This window comes from Megalobrama amblycephala, linkage group LG1 (genome assembly GCF_018812025.1).
Source record: "Megalobrama amblycephala isolate DHTTF-2021 linkage group LG1, ASM1881202v1, whole genome shotgun sequence".
Lineage (NCBI taxonomy): Eukaryota > Metazoa > Chordata > Actinopteri > Cypriniformes > Xenocyprididae > Megalobrama > Megalobrama amblycephala.
This window is the reverse complement of record NC_063044.1, coordinates 13246420-13265663: the sequence shown is the minus strand read 5'-3', so window position 1 is coordinate 13265663 and position 19244 is coordinate 13246420. Positions and strand designations below refer to the sequence as shown.

Sequence of the window (19244 nt, the reverse complement as noted above, 5' to 3'; positions counted from 1 at the left end):
TATTACGTTGTTGCGTTACACCACTGCTGGAAAGTTAATCTACTTGACGCAGTTTGGTGTTTACTGTTTGTTAAATAATTTCTTATATCTTGGGCTTCACTTTTTGACTTTCTCTGTTTCTTAGGATTTTTCCATTGTGCACATCATGTACCTGCATAGACAAAACAAGAAGTAGTAGTCACACACACACACACACACACATTTACGCACATACATTTCTTATTTGTTATATTTCTTGAAATGCCATACATGGTAAGGTTTGATTCTTAAAGTCGGCATGAAATCAAAATTGACCTTATTTACTTTGTTAGTGCATATTACTAGTCTTGTGGTGAACAATTAATTTGTACAAGTTAATACACAGAAAAAAATTGTTTGTCGTGGTAATCTTTAATCAAAATCTGAAAAGTTACTTCCGGTCTGGAACGGCGTTCCTTCTCTGATGCAGTCGTTTGGGTGGCTCGCCAATGTATTTGATTTCTCTAATACATAAAATAAGTAAGCTTGACCAGAGTTCTTGTGGGGAGAAGAGTTTATTGAAGGTAGTAGTGTAGCACAGTTCTTCAGCAGCGATGTCAGCGTGTCGGCCTTCAAAATATCTTAACCCAAAGTTCTGTATGTGGGTCAGAACTTTATACATGAAGACAAAAGGGCTACAAACAACAGAAAACTGTTAGGTAACATTGTTGCAAAAAATTGTGAAACAAATATAAAATAAAACAGCTAAAATAAAATTTAGTTGGACCTGATGTTGACGATCAATATGAAAGTGTTACTGAACATTTGTTTTGTACCCATTTCATGGTTTAACTGCATATCTAAATGTGCAGAAGTGTTTGAATCTTTCCAACATGAATGTTGTTCAGCATCATGAACGAATGAAGAATAAACACCAACCTCTTTGTTCTTCAGTATCTTCAGTGTGTTTCATTCTGCAGGGTTCTGGAGGGCTCTATAGCCACCCAACTTCTCAAGATCCAGAAAGGTTCTCAAAACATATTTAAATCAGTTCATGTGACAACAGTGGTTCAACCCCAATATTATAAAGTGACTAGAATACTAAAACGACTAAAATAACGACTTTTCAACAATATCTAGTAATGGCTGATTTCAAAACACTGCTTCATGAAGCTTTACAAATCTTTTGTTCGAATCTTACGAATCAGTTGTTCGGTGTGCCAAAGTCACGTGATTTCAGCAGTTTGATACACGAATCGCTTCACTGATTCGAAACAAAAGATTTAGTTCAGAAGCAGTGTTTTGAAATCGCCCATAACTCGATATTGTTAAATAAAGTCACTATTTTTGTTTTTTTGGCACATAAAATGTATACTCGCCGCTTTATAATAAAGGATTTGTTCAAATTAAAATTTCCTGATAATTTATTCACCCCCATGTCATCTCAAGATGTCCATGTCCTTCTTCAGTCGAAAAGAAACGAAGGTTTTTGATGAAAACATTCCAGGATTATTCTCCTTATAGTGGACTTCAATGGACTCCAAATGGTTGAAGATCAAAATTACAGTTTCAGTGCAGCTTCAAAGCATTCTACACAATCCCAGATAAGAAATAAGGGTCTTATCTAGAGAAACCATCACTCGTTTTCTAAAACAAAAATTATATACGTTTTAACCATAAATGCTAATCTTGAACTAGGGCTGCGTTCCACTCCAGTTTTAGACACGCACTCGCGAACTTCCCTAAACACTTCCCCTCGGGGGAATCCCTGCCGCCATTTTGAAGTGCGTTCCACTTCGTTAAGTAGACGAGGGAAGTTTACATGGACAGACCCTCGCTCCCTCGATTTTAACCTACTTCAGGCAGCTCCATAACCCACAATGCAACACGATTGTGACGTCACCGCATATCGCGTTTAATTTACCCTACCACAAACAACTCTATGATATATAAATTATTTTTTAAAACTTTAAAACACACATATATACATATAGGATGCTGTATTAAACAAATTTGTAAGGGGAAAAAATAAATAATAAATCAGCTCCATTGCAGATTCCAAGTGACCAAGGGCTTAGGACGTTCCAGTTCAGCCCATTGCAAAGGTTCCGCCAGAAGTGGGCACTCGTGCAACATAAGCAATGACGGACATCCAAGTCAACGAGACCGAGGGAAGTTAGCGAGGGAAGGGCTTTTAAAAACCGAACTGGAACGCAGCCTAGCTCTCTTCATCTTCTTCTCTATTAGAATTCCAGCAGTGTAGACACTGCTAAGTGTATTACTGCCCTCCACAGGTCAAAGTTTGAACTAATTGTTATATACTTGCACTAGCAAACTTTGACCTGAGGAGGGCAGTAATACACTTAGCAGCATCTACACTGCCGGAATCCTACAAGGAGAAGAGGATGCACATGTTTGAAGGTGTGAACATGTTTGCCCTTGTGGAATGGAAGGATAATGAGAAACAAACTGGAAAATGGAGCATTGTTCTAACAATTCAAATGAAAGATTTAAATAGTGACGGGAGAAACAAAGCTTTGAATCAACTGAACCAATTGCTTTGCAAAATGATTCATTGTTTCGAAGCATTCAAAGCGCCACACGCTGGTGACCTCTGCTGGTTGAAACACTGTAAATGCAGTGGTACACTCATTGAAACAGCTTTTACAATCCCATTGCAGATGTTTTATGTGACGACACAGTGAAGACATGAAACAATCGGTTTGTGCAAGAAACCAAACAGCTGCCTTGAGCATCCGGTGTGTGAGGTCTGAAAACACGCTCTGATGACGGAAGTGATCTCTTGCGTGTATATTTCAATGAGTGGCTACAAATGTATGGTGGTCAGCAAGCCATGTTAATAGCCCCACTACCACGGCACGGGTGCTGCTTCTTGGAGTCTTCAGCCTTGAAACACTTTTGAGAAGCAATCTCAGAGGTATGTCATTGGTAGTAGTGCTTAAATTTGGTTGAATTTAGTTAATTTTGTAGATTGAACTTTATAACTGATCTCTTCAGATATGGGATGAAAATCAGGAAGTAAAACACATTTGATGTTAAATTAGGCTTATTTACTGAGATTTTAAATAGTAATCTGTAAAATGTTGCTGTTTCTTAGGTGGCAAGACAAGGAAGGCGAAAGAGGCCCTGGACCGGGTCAAAATTGATGCTATAATGAGTATGCATGTTACAAAGTGTATTTTGTATTGTTCTTGAGTTGTTATCCCCAAGCATAGCTAAGGTATTAAATGTTGAGTACAATCTGTAGAAGGAAGGTGCATTTAATGGATATTAATAAATTTAATAATATTAATAAAGGTGCTCTTTATTAATATTATTATTATTATTACAGATTCAGTGATCCGTGATCCAGAAATTTCCTGGAACCACAAGGGCCCAGGCTAGGGATAGCTGTAAATCAGAAGCTCACTGAGCTGAGGGCCTCAAAAAAAGTGTAGATTGAACCAGGCTGCACTATTTGCTATTTTAGTCAGGGCCGTGCACAAACATTTTAAGGGGCAGTGGCCCAAACCAAAAAAAAAAAAGGGCACTAAAGGGACGGGAGGATATTGGGGGGTGGGGTCCTTGTTAGTACAAATTATTAATTTGTTACAAATATACAATTAAAAGAGAAGACAGCACCTTGACTTTGACTTTTGTATAATACCTTGACGAAGGCTGTACGCCAAAATGTTGGTTAATATATAAAATTATTAAATAAAACACATATCTATGGTGATTCCCCATCCCTGGAACCCGATTTGTTGTATGTTTGTTTCCAATTGAAAGAATTTTTTGGCATAAGGTTAATGATGAAAGCACATTAACCCCACCCCCACCCCATAAAAAAAACACTTCACCAGAAATCCCGCCCTGCTGCTAATTTCATTGGTTACAGTAACGGGTAGGTTTAGAGATCAGTGGTTGGTATATGCGATCTGTACTGGCACTTTTGGATGTCCACCACAGGCTGCAGCAAGACTCTTCTTGGCTAGCCAGTAGTACCCGCCTTAAAAGTAACAACCCAGTTTTAAAATGGATATACTGGATATAATGTTACAAAAACATGTTGTATTAAGGTTTTAATGTCATTTTTACTTCATTTTAGAGATGCCAGGAAGCACACACAAAATGTGCCCAGGGTGCAATACCCTAATAAGTGTTGCATACAAGACTTGCCCACTTTGCAAACAACTGCAGCCGTACAAAGCAAAAGTTGCAGCGAAGAGATGCAACTTTCAAAATAAAAAATCTGAATGGAAGCAGTCAGTCAAGAAAAACAACAACAGGACAGTTGTTCTTAATAGCAGCCATGTGTTGGTAAGTTAGGTCAGGGCTAAGGGATTTATGAAGTGAAGTCAATTAGCGCAATAAAGTTTAACAGTCAATAGCCATGTTTCCATGTGATTATAAAGCAAACTTTTGAAATGTTGCAAAAAAAGAGAAAAATTTAATCAAATGTCAATCAGGTGAGTTTCCATCAACTGGTTTGGAGTAAATAAATTAAGATCCCGCGAGGGGATCCTCCCGCACTGAGGCCGCCCTGTTTAACACCTGAATTACCCGTAGCAGATCTATACAGGTGGAGCTGGGGAAGGTGAAAGCGTGCTGCACTGCTAAGGCAAATGCTACTCATGTATTTGAAGACTGAGCATGCAAGCTCATTGGCTACTAATACAGCAGGAACCAATCATCTGTGGCCTATAGATATAATGATGTGATTACGAGCAGTTCAGTTAAGGACCTATTAGCCTGATGTCAAAAAAACTGATGTCAATTTGATGTAAAAAAAACTATATAAAATTATATAAACTATATATAAAATAAAAAAAATTAATTACCACCAATAGGATTAGGGGTGGGGTTAAGATTCAGATAGACTTGAGGGTGAGGGTGGTCATAATTTGGCAGGGAGTCAAAATTCAGCATGGCATCGGCATCACACGGTCCACAGGCTGAGCCCTGAAGGACCCGTGCCCCTGAGCGACACCGGGCAAGCGGTCTCCCATACACCACATTTCCTACACTGCCTGTCAGACAGGGTTTCAGTGCTGGGCTCTTCCCTCTTAGCTCGCCGCTACTGAGCGAATCCTGGTTAGTTTCTTTTCCTCCGCTGAGTAATGTGCCTGACTGCGTAAACAGCTGATCAGTCATGCGAGTTTAATGTTCGCTACGTCAGAACTTGGGCAAAGCTGTTTCGATGTCCCATTTAGCGCATTAACTTTTTCGAAAAAGGCAAAAACCATCTCACGCGAGCATGACTTTTTTTTGGGGGGGGGGACTAGATTGATGGGGTTTTTTCGAATTTTTCCAATAATCTTTTCTAATGCGATACTTCAAAAAGCGTATAAAAATACATTGATGAAAATATGGCTGGTGAAGCAATGATAGCATTTTTGGACTATGTAGTTATAAACCAGTAGTAATTAATTTCTTGATATGAGTTGTTTATCAAATATGACCATTAAACAGCTGTCATGAAATTAATGTTAAAAATTAAATCATTGTATTCTGTGCATGTTTTTTTTATATATAATGTTTTTATTTCAGCTTGACACACTTGCTGCACTTTATTTCTTCCCCATACTACTTTTGGGGAAGAAATCCAGGGGAACCTTGGTGGCCGATGTCATCCTAGGAGGGGATTATGTTTTGGATCCCCATTTGCTTCAGAGGGTTAAACTTATGTATGAAGCTGTGCTAAAGAGTAAGCGTTTTTGTACAGATATGAAGCTCTGTAATCTGGTAACTCAAAAGAATGTGAACAAGTATCATTCTCTTTATTTTTTCATTTTAGCAATACGTACCTGGTGGAACATATTTCTGGCGCTGCAAAAAAGTGTGCAGAGGTGCGTATTTCCTACGAGACCAGGTTGGGTTTTGAGCTGCTTCATTCTGCATCTCTGGCTCTCTCCATGTCTTCAGCCGTGACGCTGCCCAAAGAAGAGTATTAAATCCTCGTGGATTTATACTATGTTTAAAAAATAAAATAAAATAAAAAATATCACAAAATACAGAACCCATCAAAAGATTTGAAACATTACAATTGTGTAATGTTTTAGAAAGATGTCTCTTTTAGGCCATTTTACATGCAGTTTAGTGAATTCATGAAACTTACTTGATATGCTCACAATCTCTGACAAAAGTTTTTCCATGCATCGTTTATTCTAATGTGTTTCTGTATGCACACAGAGGCATATCGTATAGTACAGGGAAATGACTGACCAAAATCCAACGCGATAAGACGGTAGAGTGCGAAAGAAAAATTAATATGGCGAACGACAATACCGGAGGCGGCAACGTTTACGAATGTAAGTGTAACTTTTTATTAATAAGAACATCTTTGTAAAGATATTCTGAAGCTAAATGATACACGTTTATTTGTTGGCACAGTAATTAAGTTTTAGACACTAATTAGTGCGTTTTGCAGTTGTATACAACAGATGATCATTTGGTCGATTTTCCTCATATATGTTAGTGAACTGTTGTACAGTGTATTTAACTTGCGTCTTTGGAAATTATGTATTGATGAATTTTTATTTGCTTTAGAGACGGATGAGGATGTTAGACGGCTAATTTTTAAAAAGAACTCGGTTTGGTCATCTGTTTTCTGGGCGGAGAATATTTGAGTTTTAGGAATTTTTCTTCTCATAAATGAATACAGTTGAGGTTTTATTAATGTACATTTATTACTGTGTAAATCATTAGGTGTACTACAGAACAGTACTGAAGGAGAAGGGCCTGCTGGGTGTGGTATCCCTTTCTAGAGCTGCCAAAAAGTGGGAAAACCTAAAAAAAAAAAAAACATACAAGGCAAGATATTTATACAGATTTGCTTTAGACCCTTTGCATAATCTAAAAATATTTTTTAATAAATCATGAATTGTACATTTGTAAATGTGAACAGACACCAAAAAAAATTAAGTTTTATCCCTGAATTTGATACATATAAGCAGTGATGGGAATAACGGCGTTATAAATAAACGGCGTTACTAACGCCTTTACTTTTTTCAGTAACGAGTAATCAAACGAATTACTTTTTTTCCCGTTACAACGCCGTTACCGTTACTGACAAAAAAAATGCCGCGTTACTATAATTGAGCTCACTGAAGCGGTTTTCATCCGAGTACGCTCTCTCTCAGCCATAGGACCTGCAAAGTTTTTTCCTCTGGTGTGTGCTGCGGTTAGTCATACACAAATATAATTTTAAACTGATAATAATGTATGATGCGCTGTGTGTGTGTCTGTCAGAGCATGCGCGCTTTTTGATGCTTGATCGAAAATATGTGAAATGAGTTTTTTTCTAGTCGACTAGTAGTTGTTCATTTAAGCTATTAGTTGACTAATCACATTTATATTCATTTAATTTCTTAAATACTGGAGAGAATAAACCATAACAAGGAGCGTTTACATAATATAGGCTATATAGCACTCAAGGGCACGCATAATTGCCATAAAGAACCGGCAAAAGTAATGATTATGAGTGTGACAAAAACAGCAAGGAGACATTTTAATTGTTTATTAATAAAGTAATGTTTTCTGAATCAGTGTCGGCTGCAAAGATGAAGTTGACATTGTTGATTCTCATTGCTGATCATCTGCTCATATGGACGCGCCTAGAGAGATAACGACCATTTAATTCGGATTAGGCTACATAATCAGAGTAGCCTCTTTCTTTTCGTTTTTAATAACTTCATTTTCGTTAAAGTAGATATTTCAAACATTCTATAGATATATTTCTCATATCTGCGAGGCAAGCAGCCTCTGAGTTTCGGTTCATTTAGCCTATAAGACGTGCTCCAGTTCACGCGCCAGTGATCGCGCCCGCGCCTCCATGTCATGATTTTATTGTCTGCTATATTTGCTTGTTATATATTAAATCAAAGCAATTGGTAGATGAAACATTGATTAAAATTAAGATACAATTTTTACAAAACGAAATTCACTTTAAAGAAAGGCTTTCTACAAAGCAAAACTTAATGATGTGGTCAAAATCTTATCTGACCCACTCCATGACTCCTGATATATTTGCGCATCTTATGAATCATCTTACTCACGCTGTTCACTAACTTTTCATAATCGAATAAATGGATTTAAAACATAACATAGGACTATTTAAACATAAATATGAAACTACGTTTTCTTTAATGGCTACCAACACAGTACAGATAAATTTCATGTCGTGAGCAAGAGCGGATCATGAGTCAGGAATCGCATCAAGAATAATTTATTCTTAGACTTACATGTAATATTGGGGGCATTCAATTTATTTGGCATATTTTTATTTTATTTTTTTTAAAGTAACGCAATAGTTACTTTCCCTGGTAATTAGTTACTTTTATAATGATGTAACTCAGTTACTAACTCCGTTACTATTTGTGAGAAGTAACTAGTAACTATAACTAATTACTTTTTTAAAGCAATGTGACCAACACTGCATATAAGGTATCAGAAAACATTTTTACAGATCTCAAGCTAGCACAGACCTGACCAAACATAACATTCACGGACAATTATACATATTTAATCCACAATCCATCTCTGTATAGTGCCAACATATGGAAAACTCTACCATACTTATTAACCAGCCTGAGGTCTGCTTTAAACTTAAGAACATAAAGATGAAGTTTAATTGGTTGTGTGACAGAAATGTGGACCGCAGGCACATAGTAACTAGTGAGAATTTTGTAGAGAAATGAAAACAGGTCACACCTGCACGATTATTTGCACTCGCACAAATGCTCCATACAGGCACGTGCACAGGTAGGGCTCAACCTGTGCAGAGCACATGCCCTTTTTGTCCTTACACTCCGAAGTGCCCTTTTTTTTTTGGAGGTGTTTTATTTTATTTATTTTCTTGAATAAATCAATGAATTTTCTTGAAAAAAAATCAATAAATTTACAAATATATTTAGCCTAATAAAGGTATTAAAAAGAGCTTGTGACAAAATCTTTTTGGATCCGCTCAAACTGTCAGTCAAACCTCTTAACTCCGCCCCCTGAGTGCAGCGAACTGAAGTTCCACAGCAGCAGCTGAACGTCTTGCTACAGTAAATAAATATATTGTTGTTTGAATAAGTAGGCTACAACGTTGTCTTTATGAAAGAAACATTAGTATGTCTATAAAGTTTCATATTTTATGCATTTGAGGCCTGAGACCGGCGGTGAAGAGACAGGGAGGGGGCTAGCATTTGCCTTCTAAGTCATAGCTAATACCAATAGCCTACAAATAGCCTTAAATAGCCTGTGCATACAGTACAGTAGTATTACATCTTTTATAAATTGAGATTGTGGCCAAACGTATTTTACAACAGGAAAAATTGAGCGCTCATAACCTATTGATGACGACGTAACACGTAGCCTAATGTGATGCCATCGTTTTAATGACGGACAAATGGCACATTTGCACATATTCGCTGGTCAAAAACCCGGCGTAACTGCATTTGAATTTGACAAAAAAGCGACTGAGTGATCCCCGTCGTCAGCTAGGTAAAATATATTTCTAAGGAATTTCTTCTTTGATTTATGATGGCTATCTGCATACACTTAATTCATTAACATTTAATCGTATTATATATGGTCACACAGTATGGTTAATGTTTACGTTGTTAATATGTATTTGCTCGCTAGATAATGTTTTTAATCTAGTATTGTATACTCCCCGCTCTTCACATGTATAAACATAGTAAAACATGGTTTTACTACAGTAATGTTGTAGGAACTAAAAAACATTACAGAATCATCAGGTCATTGTGCTTCTTTATATTTTATAATGCAGAATGTAATGTGTGTGTATTAATGTGTTGAGAGGGACATCCCTGGATCACAGTGAAGTCAAACATCTTCAAACACATGGCTCACAGAAGATTGCTGTTGTAATTATTTTTAAAGAAGCCCTGAAACCCTGTATATATATATATATATATATATATATATCGTGCCCTTTTTTTTCAGTTTCAGCACATGCCCCTCAAAAGGTCTGTGCACGGCCCTGGCTCCATACATATTTTGAGGTTGCACGCGTTAAATTTAGGAAGCATATGTGACCAAAATGGTCGCAATTTTGAGCCTTGCGATTTGCTTCTGTGGGAAGATGTTGGACATTGCCAGGACAAAATTAGAGACAAAAAAGTGAAACAAGTAATGGAAAATATTGCCATTGCAGTTGGTATACTTTATCAAAATGCTGAAGAGGAGGCTGCTCAACTGAGGTGCCGAACAAGAGCCAGGATGCAGAGGAGGATTCAGAAGAGACGTGCCTTATTAGTATTACTCTCTAGCTTTGTACATTTGTCTAAACATTAAACCTTCTTCATAAATTATGGCCTGAGACGGCTCTGCGGATCCCCTTAATTGTTGTTAATGACTGTATATTTTGTGATACCAGCTGCGAGTGTGTGTGTGTCCGCACTTGGCAGACTGCCTACGTTTATATTTTTGAAGGACTATTAAAGCTGTGTTCATTGCACTCTCTCGCCTCTGGGTCCTGTTTCCCTTACAAATGCTTTGTATTTTCTTTGTCAACAGCAGATAAAAAAAAGTGATTCCACATCATATTTTTGATTGATTGACTGTTAGACATTTTATAAGTATTTGCATTTAGATAAAGCAATAGTCATAATAATAGTTGTTTTGTTACTATGTTTTCTTACCCTCAGAATGGCCCATTCATTCCCCACACCGCAGAAACTGGCCTTCAAATGTGTGCAGACATGCCTCAATGAGAAAGCTGCCTCATTTGTGAGCAAAGACTCAAAAACTGAAATAGCTGCTTACAACACATCATCAGTCTGTGCCCTCAAACTCCTGAATTTGAGGAGGGTGACTCTTATATTCTCAAACTGCACCTTGTCTAACAAACATGGGCAGGATCATCTGCTCTAGGTGTGCCGGAAGAGGCAGAAAGAGCTGCTGGAGCATCACTATCACCTTCTGCCACGTACAGGCGGGAGGTTAATAAAATAAAAGACCAAAGGAGTGGGTCAGCAGCAGGTGGCAAACAGTGTAAGTACAGTGCCAACATGGGCTTTCTTAACACTTTCATGGAGGAAGGAGCCAGCAGTGGGAACATGTCTGAAAGGGTTATGGAGGCCAAGATGGCAGCTGATGAGAAACGCAGACCAAACTGGAAGGGGAAACAAGTAAGCCAGGCAGATTCAGCAAACAGCCAGAAATACCCAGCATTGCTTCCTGTGCAGCACTGTTGCTCCCTCTGCTGCAATTTCCCAACAATCTTCAGTGGTGGGAACAGGCATGAAGTCCTCCACCAGGGAAAGTCATTAAAGTTCATGTTCATGTAAAGGCAGGTGTCCCAAAACCTTTCGCAATATAGTGTATCACGTACTTGAGTTTTTCAAGCCATCTCAAGATATTTATTGACAATAAAGTATATGAATAATGCATCTATTAGAAAATCTTTTTAATGTTTTTTGAAAGAAGTCTCTTATGGTTGCCAAAGCTGCGTTTATTTAATCGAAAATACATTAAAAACAGTAATATTGTGAAATATTATTACAAGTTAAAATCACTTTTTTGAAATGTGAATATATAGTCAAGTGTAATTTATTCCTGTGATCAAAACTGAATTTTCAACATCATTACTCCAGTCTTCAGTGTCACATGATCCTTCAGAAATCATTCTAATATGATGATTTGATGCTCAAGAAACATTATTATTATTATCAATGTTGAAAACTGCTGCTTAAGATTAAAACCATGATACATTTGTTTTTTCTTTGATGAATAGAAAGTGAATTAACAGTATTTATTTGCATTAATTTAGTAACATTTATTGAATATAAATATTTTGTAACATTATGAATGTCTTTACTGTCAATTTTGATAAACGGATTCCATCCTTGATGAATAAAAGTATTAATTTCTCTTTTTAAAAAAAATCATACCACAAATGTTTGAATTGCATCACAATTTCCACAAAAATCTGAATCAGCACAACTGTTTCCAACATTGATAAAAATCATAAATGTTTCATGAGCATCAAATCATCATATCAGAATGATTTCTGAAGGATCATGTGACACTGAAGACTGGAGTAATGATGCTGAAAATTCAGCTTTGATCACAGGAATAAATTACACATTACTATATATTCACATAGAAAAGCATTATTTTCCACACATAATGAACTGATGAATTTACACCAATTTATATCAGTAAAATTAATGTTTTTAGGGCACAAATACCATATAAAATTTTAACAGGTGTGATGTTTTTTTCTCTATACACATATGCATTGAAGCACATTCATTTTTACCAACTGATTATGACTTGGGTAAAGTTGGTTTTATATTCGCACATTCAGACTTCTGATAAATTCAGACTTTCCAATAAATGTGCAATAAATTAATGTTTGCGAATTTTAAGCAGCGACATGATATTGATAACCAACGACTGTCAACTTACAACATTTTTCACAGTCGATCAAAATAGGCAAGTATTGTTTTAATGGCATATTTACTTGTGAATGTCCACTGAATGGCCAATGTAGTGTGATTAACAAGGCTATTGAATACGGATGTCCGAATGTGCAAATATAAAACAAACTTTACCCAAGTCTGATTAGGGCTGGACAATTATGACCTAAAGTCAAAACCTCGATTAAGATTAATGAGTGATTATGGTTTTTGTCCTCATAGTTCACTGACAAGGTTTGTACTGTAAACATGCTTGACTATTAAAAGGTGGGATATTTTTTCGTTTTGAAAGAGTGATGTGACATAACAGCTCACTTTCAGCAGTTATTTTATCTATGGTTCGTAACATTTCTTACAGATTTAAATAGTTCCTTCAAAAGTAGAAAAATATATGCTATAATAAGTTTTGAGTTTCTAAACTACTTTAGTGATAAATCACAGGACAGTACTGACTAGTTTCTGCGTTCCTCTCAGTGCACGCGATCTTCTCGTTTTCAGCTACTGTTTGTATGAGTGTTCATGACACACTGCAGCTGCGCGAGCACAGTAGCTCGATATAATAATACACATCCGATCGTCTAATCGCTTGAATGTCCAACCCGACATACAACTGACAAAGTTTAGTGAAGACGCAAGGCTCACCGCTCACGCGCTGTTGTCATGAGTCATCAGGTCTCCTTCAGGACCCCGCAGTGACCCCATTGGTTCAGCGGACTTTTAATGGTAGTATTTTTAGCGCCTGATTACAATTCCTGCGAAATAACATCATGATTTATATCGTTTAAAATGCGTTATAAAGCCCATTAACGATATTTAAATTACTTGGTTTATATACTAGTATATAACTGAAGATATAGGTTGTGAAATCAAGCATTTCTTACTGTTTTTTTTTAGTTAGCTTATGTATTAGCATAGCATTCATCTACTCAATTACCCTGCTAGCTTAGCTTTACACAGTGCGCATTTAATTTACCCTACATATGTGTTAAATGTCTGTAATAACTTGAGAGAGAGACAAGATGAATCTGGTCAAGATGAAGACTTTTACTCAGGAGGAACTATCAGCAACCAGTACACACACACATGTCACAGAGTCACAGGTGGATTAAATCTACAACTAACATCTTCTTCTTTGCTGTATTTAAGCCAAGTCAACCGGGAATAGATTGCCCCCTGCAGGTCAATAAACCATAGCTCAGGCTATAACATCTCCCTTCCCCCCAAGTTTACAATATTTCTTCATAAATCACAATACAATAAATTTCATTCAACAATCATGTTACAATTTTTTTTTTTTTTTTTTTACAATTTGTGTTTTGTTTTTTTTACTTCAGTTCATAATCTTTTAAATGACCAGGCAATTTCTTGGTTCTCTGTGACCGTCTCACAACAGGGCTAAAGGATTTGGTCAGTGATTCAGTGGTTATCTCACCAGGTTGAGCAGAACCCCCAATTAATTCAGGGGGATTAGTCTCACTAGAAATGTCCTCAGTCTCTATTTCCTCAGTCTCTTTAGCCACTACAGGAGCCGAGTTATCAGAGAAGTCCAAATCAGGATATTTACAGTCCATAACCTCCTCTGGAAGGTGTACAAGCAATTTTTGTCGGGCATGAATTTGATCCACATGTCTTCGGACCACTCTCCCATCACCCAGAATCACCTTATAAGAAAGTGGTCCAGTCACAGTCTCAATATGCCCTGGAATCCATTTCGGTCCATAAGTAAAATTCCGAACAAGTACTGGATCTCCAACACCAAAGCTACGTTCATGGGCCTTTTTGTCATGATGGACTTTTTGCTTTTGTTGTTGCTCCTGAATCTTTCCAGTTAAATCAGGGTGTATAAAGTCCAAAGAACATCGCAATTTCCGTCCATGCAACAGTTCAGCTGGAGAAAGTCCTGTGGTGGTCTGAGGAGTAATCCTGTAACTGAATAACACTCGAGCCAATTTAGTTGCAATTGTTCCTTCAACACATTTTTTTAACATGCCTTTAACAATTTGTACAGCTCGTTCTACTAACCCATTACTGGAAGCATGATAGGGTGCCGAAGTAACATGTCTTACTCCATTTTTTTTCAGGAACTCTTTGAATTCAGCACTAACAAAACAAGTAGCATTATCTGATACAATCAGTTCAGGTAGTCCATGGTTACTGAAGCTAGTACGTAAGCATTCAATGGTTGCAGCAGAGGTAGCTGAGTTCACAGGATACACATCCATCCATTTTGAATGTGCATCAATCAAGACCAAGAACATTTTTCCCATGAAGGGTCCTGCATAATCCACATGCAATCTTTGCCATGGTTTTTCTGGCCAATTCCAAGGATGCAGTGGAGCTACAGCTGGAACGTTTCTGTGTTCTTGACAAATACAACAGGTTTTAACTAACCTTTCCACATCCTGGTCCAATTTAGGCCACCACACATAACTCCGGGCTAACGCTTTCATCCTAGACACTCCGGGGTGACACTGATGCAGCTGGTTCAGGACCTCTGATCTACCCACACTGGGAATGATTACGCGAGCCCCCCAAAGCACACAACCATCCTGGACACTTAATTCATCTTTTCTTGAGGTGAATGGGTCAAACTCTGCTCCTATTAATTCCTGCAGGGATCCTCGTTGCACCATTTCTCTCACTCTAGATAATACTGGATCTTTTTGGGTCCAACTTCTCACTTGTTCTGCTGTAATCAAGGTTATGTCTGCATTCTCCAGCATCAGTACTCTTTCCTCCTGTTCAGGGACAGATTCTGTTGGCAAGGGTAACCGACTTAGAGCATCTGCATTTGCATGATCCTTGCCAGGTTTGTAGATTATGTTGTATTCATATGCTCTTAATGTCACAGCCCATCGCTGAATCCTAGGAGATGACATTTGGGGAACAGATTTTAACTCGTTAAACAAAGACAACAAGGGTTTATGATCTGTAACGATGGTAAACTTCCGACCATACAAATACTTATGGAAGCGTTGTAAGCCGAACATTACAGCCAATCCTTCCTTGTCCAACTGCGAATAATTCCGCTCAGCTTGATTCAATGTCCGTGACATAAATCCAATGGGTCTTTCGCTACCATCGGTCATCTTATGCGAAAGAACTGCACCTAAGCCATAAGGAGAAGCATCACATGATAAAATCACATCCTTCTGGGGATCATAATGGACCAGAACTTGTACTGATTGGATCATTTTTTTAGATTGCACAAAAGCAGCTTCTTGTTCTTCACCCCATTTCCATTTTGCATTTTTTCGCAGCATCATATGCACTGGGGCTAACACAGTAGACAGGTTGGGCAAAAATTTGTTATAATAGTTTAACAGTCCCAAATAGGCCTTCAACTCAGTCACAGTCTTTGGCGAGGGAGCATTTTGAATAGCAGTCACTTTTTCTGGTACTGGGTGTAGGCCGGTCTCATCTACTTTATGACCCAAAAACATTACCTCTTTTTCCATGAAAGTACATTTACTCCGTTTCAAACGCAGTCCTGCTTCCTGCAACCTTTCCAATACCCTGGCCAGCATTTGGAGATGCTCCTCATCATTGCGACCGGTCACCAAGATGTCATCCAGGAAAACTGCCACATAAGGAAGACCTTGCAGTACTCCCTCAATGGTCCTTTGGAAGATAGCAGGACTAGAAGAAACTCCAAAGGGTAAAACACGGTAAGTAAACAGCCCTTTATGGGTATTCACTGTGACATATTTCTTAGACTCTTCATCTAATGCAATCTGATGGTAAGCGTGACTCATATCCAGTTTAGTGAACTTCTGTCCTCCTGACAATGTCGCAAACAGATCATCTAATCGAGGGATGGGGTACTGTTCCAACTTTGAAACTCGATTTACTGTTAGCTTGTAATCGCCGCACAGTCGTACTGTATTATCAGGCTTTAAAACTGGCACTACAGGTGCAGCCCATTCAGAATGTTTAACAGGTTCTATGATGTTGTTTCTTAGCAGGCGTTCTATTTCAACTTCTACCTTTGCTTTCATTGCATAAGGAACTGGTCTGGCTTTGAAAAATCTGGGAGTGGCTTCTTTGTCCACATAAATCTTGGCTGGTGGACCTTTCAATTCACCCAACTCCTCCTTGAACAATTCTGTATGGTGGCTAAGTACATCAGGCAAGGTTAACTTTTCAACCCCTTGAATCTTGTGTATGGCCTCCCATTTCATGCCCAATTCCTTGATCCACCCTCTGCCCAATAAATTGGGTCCTGTTCCAGGCACTACCACTACTGGCAATTCCTTCACAGTTCCCTTGTGTCTGACGACCACTTGCACAGAACCCAACACTGGTAAGGCTTGGCCAGTATAAGTTTTTAACTTCAAAGAACAGGTCTTTAATTCTGGCTTTTTATGTTCTTCCCACAATTTGGAAAAATTTGATCCATTAATTACGGTCACACCACAGCCTGTATCCACTTCAAAAGGTATCTTGAAATCATTTACAGCCAATGTGATAGTCAGAGGAGCGACCTTAGGAATCTCTGTTTCTTTCAAACTGTGCACTGTAAAAATACCTTCTTCATCAGATTCACTTTTTTCCTCTCTGCTGACATAATGTGATCTCTGTCCTCCTCTGGCCACAACTTGCTTGCGTCTTTCTCCCCCTTGAAATGTTGTTTCTCTGATGGAACTTGTTGATCTACATACTTTCATTATATGTCCTTGTTTCCCACATTTGTGGCATTTCTCTGAAATAAATCTGCACTCATTGGCCAAATGTTGCAAATTCCCACATCTGTAACAAGCTCTACCTTGACTATCTTGTTTTACTGAGGTTTTATGCACTCTCATTGCAGTAGATGTTTCTGAACGTTGAGCTTGCAAATCCTTTACATCTTTATTGGCTGTTTCCAATGCTTGCGCTATTTTCAACGCCTTCTCAAACGTTAACTCTGATTCTGCCAGCAGTCTACGTTGAATACGGTCATCATTTATTCCACATACCAGTCTATCCCGTAGCATCTCTGTTAATTTTTCTCCGTAATTACAATCATGTGCCAATTTCCTCAATACTGCCACATATTCAAGAACACTTTCCCCTTCTTCTCTTGATCTTGAATTGAATTTAAACCGTTGTACAATTTCACTGGGTTTTGGATTGAAATGCTCTTTCAGTAAATCCACTAATTCCTCAAAAGTCTTTGTTCCTGGTTTAACTGGACTCAATAAATTCCTCAGTAGACTGTATGTTTGACTTCCTACAGTGCTTAACAGTATAGCTTTTTGCTTGGCTGCTTCTGTAATCTCATTTGCCTCGAAGAAATGTTGCAAGATTTCACAATACTCTTCCCAAGACTGCGACTGACTATCAAATGGTGTGACTGTTCCTACCATATTGGCCATCTTCTTTTCCAAAGCTCCCACTTGTATGGATCCAGCTTTTCAAAACTTCCTTTTCCTTGTTTTCATCCTCGTCGCCAAAATGTAATAACTTGAGAGAGAGACAAGATGAATCTGGTCAAGATGAAGACTTTTACTCAGGAGGAACTATCAGCAACCAGTACACACACACATGTCACAGAGTCACAGGTGGATTAAATCTACAACTAACATCTTCTTCTTTGCTGTATTTAAGCCAAGTCAACCGGGAATAGATTGCCCCCTGCAGGTCAATAAACCATAGCTCAGGCTATAACAATGTCCAAATATTTACTTTATTATATTAACTGTGTATTATGTTTGTATTATTCAAGTAATTTTTCATGTTATTATAAGGTGACCAGATTTCTGAAATGGAAACCGGGGACATTTCCTATGTGAGTGGTCAAAATACCACCAAAATCTCATTTGTTATTATCTATTAATTAAGAAACGGGGACAGTACATTTTTTTTATTTTTTTTATTGTTGTGAGTTTCACATTTTACATTAATAAATATTATGATTTAATTTTATTATTGGGATTTTTGGTCTGGTTTTAATACAATTTACCAAAATAACTAGCCAGTAGGCCTAATTACAAAAAAAACTATTAAACTATTACACTATTTTGAAAAATCACATTACAAAATATAATGTGAGATAAATAACACAAACAATATTTGCAACATTTATTATTGAATTGAATATTTTAATTTTCACGAGCTGTTTATACTGTAAGTTAATTAAATAATTTATTATATTGCATCATATTAGGTGTGTCACAGTGAAATAAAAAATTTAATTACTTTTACAGAACATATAGTGTGTTGCAACAAACATTATGTTGGTTTATGTTATGTCTTTATTATCTTATTCAAGAATAGAAAGGAAAATAGATAGGAAAAAATACATTGTTATTCATGGCTGTGTTTCTAATGTAATACATGTGCATTCATTTTACATTTCAAGCATGTTGTTAGTGCACTTAATGTAACAATATTATACAATAGTTTAATAGGCTTTAATTAGTCAAACACAATTATTACAGGTTATTAAGATTTTATTTACACAAAAAAAAACTGCAAACTGTTGTGCCTCTATCGTCAAAAATGTCCCCACTGTTGCTTGACCCTTGATATTTAACAATGTTTTTGATTTGCACTAGGGATGCGCAGATCGATATATAATCGATACTGACGTTGAGTATCGAAAGTATCAATATTCAAATTAAAATACTAAGGTGTTTTTTTTTTTTTTTACCAGTGATTTTGTTTAATTAACAATAAATTTAATGTGTACAATATGCATTGAATTGGACAAGTAACCTATGTTAGCGAATAATTGTGCAGTAGAAGTATTTTCCTGCTCATCTGAACACATGCAAATGCTGCAAGTCAGAACCAATCAATCACAGAGAGCGTTCACATTCAGACAGGACTGCATGCGTTTAGTGTCGTAAAAAAACATTGATGCTTTTG

The 19244-nt window shown here is 37.3% G+C and overlaps 1 protein-coding gene and 1 long non-coding RNA gene across 2 annotated transcripts; one reads left to right on the top strand and one right to left on the bottom strand.

The window, feature by feature from the left end:
• Positions 1-3101: 3101 nt before the first annotated feature.
• Positions 3102-6956, top strand: LOC125263564. The gene is made up of 3 exons (XR_007183846.1): positions 3102-4278; positions 5509-5665; positions 5756-6956. It is a non-coding gene; the product is annotated as an uncharacterized LOC125263564 (long non-coding RNA).
• Positions 6957-13274: 6318 nt separating this feature from the next.
• Positions 13275-18146, bottom strand: LOC125263183 (uncharacterized protein K02A2.6-like). Its single transcript, XM_048182108.1, has 2 exons — positions 15351-18146; positions 13275-15257 (listed from the first exon to the last, which is right to left on the bottom strand). Exons 1-2 carry the CDS (start codon positions 17747-17749, stop codon positions 13718-13720), a joined length of 3939 nt encoding a protein of 1312 aa, XP_048038065.1. The 5' UTR covers positions 17750-18146; the 3' UTR covers positions 13275-13717.
• Positions 18147-19244: the final 1098 nt, after the last annotated feature.

Coding starts and splice junctions, on each gene's coding strand:
- LOC125263183 (XM_048182108.1), bottom strand. CDS start 17,749: ATGGCCAATATGGTAGGAACAGTCACACCATTTGATAGTCAGTCGCAG. Junction 15,258..15,350: donor CAACGCTTCCATAAGTATTT/GTATGGTCGGAA, acceptor GTCATCTCCTAG/GATTCAGCGATGGGCTGTGA.